General features: G+C 40.5%; 1 protein-coding gene across 1 annotated transcript in view; it reads right to left on the reverse strand.

The window, feature by feature from the left end:
- The window catches only part of ASPA (aspartoacylase), a 34,935-nt gene extending 33,098 nt beyond the window's left edge, over positions 1-1,837 (reverse strand). The window contains exon 1 of the mRNA XM_058164047.1: positions 1,724-1,837. Within this exon, the coding sequence (XP_058020030.1) occupies positions 1,724-1,746 (23 nt within the window). The 5' untranslated portion in view covers positions 1,747-1,837. The remainder of the gene's footprint in view (positions 1-1,723) is intronic.
- Between the last annotated feature and the right edge of the window lie 4,192 nt (positions 1,838-6,029).

Below are 6,029 nucleotides of genomic sequence, written 5' to 3' on the forward strand. Positions count from 1 at the left end.
TTACTTTTGGCCTGATTGCACAAGGTTGTTAATTAACAAATTCCCAGAATCTGAGCCACGCTGAACAACTGGCATAACGCAGCCCTGGTAGAAATTACAGGTAGTCCTCGACTTAACGACCACAATTTGAGCCCAAAATTTCTGTTGCTAAGGGAGGCAGTTGCGAAGTGAATTTTGCCTCATTTTAAGACCTTTCTTGACACTGTTGTTAAGGGAACCACTGCAGTTGTTAAGTTAGTAATGTGAATCTGGCTTTCCCATACATTTTGCTTGTCAGAAGGTCGCAGAAAGAGTTCACATCACACTCCGGAACACTGCGATTGTTATAACTATGAGTCAGTTGCCAAGTGTCGAAATTTTGATCACATGATGATGCTGCAACAGTTGTAAGTGTGAAAATGGTCCTAAATCACTTTTTTTCAGTGCTTTGTAACTTTGTACAGCCATTAAACGAACTGTTGTAAGGTGAGAACTATCTGTAGATTGCAAGGATTGGTTGCAGCCATTCGTACAGAGGTTATGGCCACTTTTGAGATGTTCTCCAAAGTAATTTCCTCAGTATGTGAATAGCACATTTTATACTAACAGAGATATTGACTGGTGCTATAAAAATAGCAACCTTATTCACTTTTGCCCCTAAATCTTTCTCTCCAAAAGGCTGCGGTTATTTTAGCTGGACAAATTGTCCCCATTTCTTATTTCTTTCAAAGCTCAGCAGTTTTGTCTGGAGAAAAAAAGCAACTCTGAACAGATTAAAACCATGGAAACTTCTATTCATCCTTTAAACAGATTGGTTGCATCCAAAGGAGATTTAATTCTCACACGTGGAGCCAAATCTACGGGAATACAGAATGCTTCCTAAAGGCTTGAAGTTGGCTAAGAGTTACTGTAGACCATTAAGGCCTCATTAATTAAGAAAATGACCCAGTTTTAAGTTACCAACAATTCTTTTTCAGATTTTTTTTTTCTTCATCACTAGTATGAGAGATAGACAATAGGAATTCAGTTCTGGTCCGTTTGACATGGATTTTGGTCCCTTTAATTTTGTAGCTTAAAAGGGGAAAAGAAAAACTATTTGGAAAGTGATATTTGGGATATAAATGATCTAAATAGATGCATTCCTTCAACGTTAAATCCTAAAATGCAGATTTTTAATACACATGGGTTATTTTTCTGAGCCGACTCCCAAAATGTGGATTGCGGCTCGTCCTTGATTTACGGCCGTAATTGAGCCTAAAATTTCTATTTCTGAGTGAAACAGTTGTTAAGTGACTTTTGCCCCATTTTACGAACTTTCTTGCCACAGTTGCTCAGTGAATTTTCATCCCCTAATTTTTCCCAGTGCTCTCGTAACTTTAAATGGTCACTAAACTAAATGGTTGTAAATTGAGGACTGGCTGTAGAAGGCAAGGGTTGAAATGCAGCCATTCTCTTACTGAAAAATTGTATTCCAGCAGTTTTTTTTTTCTCACTTCCGACATATTCTTGGAAGTAAATTCCTCATAATTTCCAACCAGAGGAGTTGCTGCTGGCTGGGAGTGATAAGCAGTTGGAGAAAGCTGGTTGGAAGACTTCACTAGCAAACAAAAACTGCAGGAAGATTCTGATATTTTTTTAAAAAATAGCTCTCTTAATATAACACCCCTTAGCAGCTTTGCAGGCATAAGATGTTGCAAGCTTGGTTAATGTTCTTTTTTTTTTTAATCTTACAAGTTGCACAAACCATTCCTGTTTGGTTAGTTTCATGTTCTCCGGATGGCACAAATCCAAGAAAGTGGATTAATTCCGTATGCAGGCTGGGTGTAAATTGCTTGAATGCAGCCATTGTTTCAAATTTCCTGCAACGGTCCTTTGCATTTTAACTGTAAGAAGATGGGATAACAAGGCGATGAGGAGATTAATAGAAATAATCTGCAAAATGATCCATGTGAAAAATGTCAGGTCCTCTCCTAATAACCTTTATAGGGTGTTGGTAAGAATGAAAAGCAACCGGAGAGAGACAGAGGGGAAAAAAGTGAGAATGGGAGGAGGTGGGTGGTCCAAAATGCATAAAGAAAAGAGGTAAAATGAACCAAGAAGGAAGAGTATGTTCTCCAGCCTGCCTCCCAAAGACGCACAATGGGTATATTTAGGGCTATCTCAAAGAAGAAGAAAAAAAAATCAAAATTTCATAGATAGGAGTCCAGGCAGATTTCATCAGATTCGCAAATAAATCAGTATTACTTCACCTTGGCAAATTTATGTGTGCTGGGGGAATTCTGGGAGTTGGTTCACCCATCTTAAACAGTGGTGGGTTTCAAATTTTTTTACTACCGGTTCTGTGGGTGTGGCTTGGTGGACGTGGCAGGGGAAGGATACTGTAAAATCTCCATTCCCACCCCACTCCAGGGGAAGGATTCTGTAAAATCTCCATTCCTTCCCCACTCCAGAGGAAAGTTACTGCAAAATCCCTGAAGTGGGGAGGGAATGGAGATTTTGCAGTATCTTTCCCCCCAGGAGTGGGGAAGGAATGGGGATTTTGCAGTAACCTTCCCCTTCCAACTGTCATAAATGTGAACCACATGACCATGGGGATGCTGCAAAAGTTGTAAGTGTGAAAACAGTCATACGTCACTTTTTTCAGTGCCGTTGTAACTTGGAACGGTCACTAAACGCAAGATTGTAATTTGAGGATTACCTGTAGTTTGGTTAACACTGCGTGAACTATATATGGACCAAATGATATCGCCTGTGTTGTGACATCACTGGTCACATGACATGAATGAAGCCAAGAGGAAAGTGAACAGGAGCTGAATCCTATAGGGAGAAAATGATGACATCACTGGACACCAGCAATTATGCAAATAAGCCAGGGCATAAATGCAACCCTTTCTGTAGCCTGCTATGACATCACACCCATGATGTCATTGTACCTTATCACCAGGCGTCACCCAGAGGCTGTCAAGCATAAGCCAGGATTTGCAAATCACGATGCCTGAATTTAATCTCAAATAAGCGTTCTTCTGGGCTAGGGTTCCCTTCAGTTGGTGGCTTGCTTGGTGTCCACACTGCTGGACAGTCCCTCCTGGAGCCCCTTCCGCCACTGTCCTCTTTGGTGAATCCTCTCTGGAGGCCCAAAGCAAACAAGCTGGGATTACGGAGCCAACTTTGGCTCACGTTGAGGCCATTGTTTTTCTCCCTTTGCATCTCTTTTCTTCTCTTTCTCTTTCTTTCTTTCTTTTTCTTTCTTTCTTTCCTTCCTTTCTTTTTCCTTTCCATTCCTTCCTCTTTCTTTCCCCTATCTTCCTATCTTCCTTCCTTCTTCTTTCTTTCCTCTCTTCCTTCTTTCTTTTTTCCTCCCTTTCCGCCCTCCCTTTTTCTTTCTCTCCCTCCCTCTCTCTCTCTTTCTTGCTTTCTTTCCTTCTCTCTCTCCCTTCCTTTCTTCCCCTCTTCCTTCCTTCCTTCCTTCCTTCCTTCCTTCCTTTCCTTCCTTCCTTCCCTTTCTTTCTCTTTTTTCCTTCCTTTCTTCCCTTCCTCCCTCCCTCTTTCTCTCTCTCTCCCTCTCTCTCTCATTCTTTCTTTCTTTCTTTCTTTCTCTCTCCCTCTCCCTCTCTCGTTCTTTCTTTCTCTCCCTCCCTCTCTCCCTTTCTTTCTTTCTCTCCCTCCCTTCCTTCCTTTCTTCCTTCTTTCTTTCTTACTTCCTTTCTTTCCCCTCTTCCTTCCTTCTTCCTTCCTTCCCTTTCTTTCTCTTTTTTCCTTTTTCCTCCCTCCCTCCTTCTTTCTTTCTCTCTCTCCCTCTTGTTCTTTCTTTCTTTCTCTCTCCCTCTCTCGTTTTTTCTTTTTCTCCCTCCCTCTCTCCCTTTCTTTCTTTCTTTCTTTCCTTCCTTCCTTCCTTCTTTCTTACTTTCTTTCTTTCTTCCTTCCTCTTTCTTTCCTTCCTCTTTCTTTCCTTCTCTCTCTCTCTCCCTTCCTTTCTTTCCCCTCTTCCTTCCTTCTTCCTTCCTTCCCTTTCTTTCTTTTTTCCTTCCTTTCCTCCCTCCCTCCCTCCTTCTTTCTTTCTCTCTCTCCCTCTCTCTCATTCTTTCTTTTTCTCCCTCCCTCCCCTCCCTTCCTTCCTTCCTTCCTTCCTTCCTTCCTTCCTTCCTTCCTTCCTTCCTTACTCTCTTTCTTTCCCTTCCTTCCTTCCTCTTCCCTCTTTCTCTTCTTCCTCCTCCTCCTCCTCCTCCTCTTCCTCCTCCACCATCTTCCTCCTCCTCAGCAGCTTCTTCCTCCCCGAGGAGCCTGAGGAAACAGGGGTCCTGCCTCATTTTTTCTTTCTTCTTCCTTACCACACCCATCTCGCCATTCCTGCCGTATCATCACCATCATCAATTTATTTATTTAAGTTTGTTGGCAGTTCCAACTCCTGTGGACCCAACTCAGAAAGAGAAAGAAGAGAAAGAGAGAGAAAAAAAATATTTGTGCATCTTTTTTCCCCTCAGCGGGGCCATTTTCCCGCCATTTCCCCCCCCCCCCGACGTCCATCTTGGCTCCTTCTTCCCCTCCTGGGCGGCCCTTTTGTCTTCCTCCTCGGGTCCCTTCAGATGTAGCCTTTCCTCTCAGAAAGGGGAGCAAAATCTGCCTCAACCATTTTTATAAATTTCAGCCCTCCGAGAAAAACGAGACAGAAACCTTACTGGGATTATTTTGAAAAAGCCCCTGTGAGGAGAGCTTGACAGGGCCTGGAGCAAAGAGACCCGACTGCCGAGAAAGCTCAGATTGCCCTTAAATCGATAAAAGGGTCCGATTTTTTTCTTGCCTCCCTCTGAACTCTAAGCTGTGATGATTTGTAGCCCTTTTCATCAATTTTACGTACTTGAAGCAGGGGCTTTTCTCTCTTTCTCTCTCTCTCTCTCTGAGCTATGGGGGTTTTTTTGTTTTTTTTTTGATTAACCATGGTTGGACAAGGAAACCAGAACCGGGTTCAGGCTGCAAAGCCAACAATGGTGGCTTGTAAATCAGGAGGACTAGATTTACAGCTTTTGTTAAAATACAACTCCGTGTTGTCTGCCTATCTGTAGTAACTACCGGTACAGAGGCCCTTTGTGAGGGAGATAGGCAGTTTCACATTTAGATAAATGAATAAAACGAGAAGTGCATCATAACTCAATCTATCATCCAGCAATAATTTCTGTCTGTCTGTCTGTCTGTCTATCATTTATCATCTATCTATCTATCCATCCATCCATCATCTACCTGTCGTCTGTCTGTCTCTGTCTATCTATCTATCTATCTATTTATCTATCATCTATTTATCTATCTATCATCTATTATCTATCTATCATCTATCTGTCTGTCTGTCTATCATCTATCATTATCTATTTATCTATCTATCCATCCATCCATCTATCTATCATCTATCTATCTATCTATCTATCTATCTATCTATATCATCTATCTGTCATCTGTCTGTCTCTGTCTCTATCTATTTATCTATCATCTATCTATCTATCTATCTATCTATCTATCTATCTATTATCTATCTATCATCTATCTATCTGTCTATCATCTATCATTATATATCTATTATCTATCTATATCTATCTATCTATCTATCTATCTATCTATCTATCTATCTATCCATCCATCCATCCATCCATCCATCCATCCATCCATCCATCTATCTATCTATCTATCTATCTATCTATCTATCTATCTATCTATCTATCTATCTTCATATCTATCTATCTATCATCTATATCTAAATCTATTATTTCTCATTTGTCAATCATTTAAAACTTGATAAATAAATCTCACAACTTTTATCATTTAGCTATTATCTCTCTCTCTCTCTTTCTCCATCCATCCATCCATCTTTATAAATCTGATTCATCTCTCACTTTTATCATGATTTGTTTATCGTTATATATTTTTATTTATTTATTTGTCAAAATTAGTTACTGCCAATCTTACCCTTAGACTCTCTATCAGTGACTCTGTCATTGATCATTATCAATCATCTATTTTGTTCTTTTTGTATATCATCCATCAATCATTGTCTTTTATTATCT

Source organism: Ahaetulla prasina, chromosome 1 (genome assembly GCF_028640845.1).
Source record: "Ahaetulla prasina isolate Xishuangbanna chromosome 1, ASM2864084v1, whole genome shotgun sequence".
Classification (NCBI taxonomy): domain Eukaryota; kingdom Metazoa; phylum Chordata; class Lepidosauria; order Squamata; family Colubridae; genus Ahaetulla; species Ahaetulla prasina.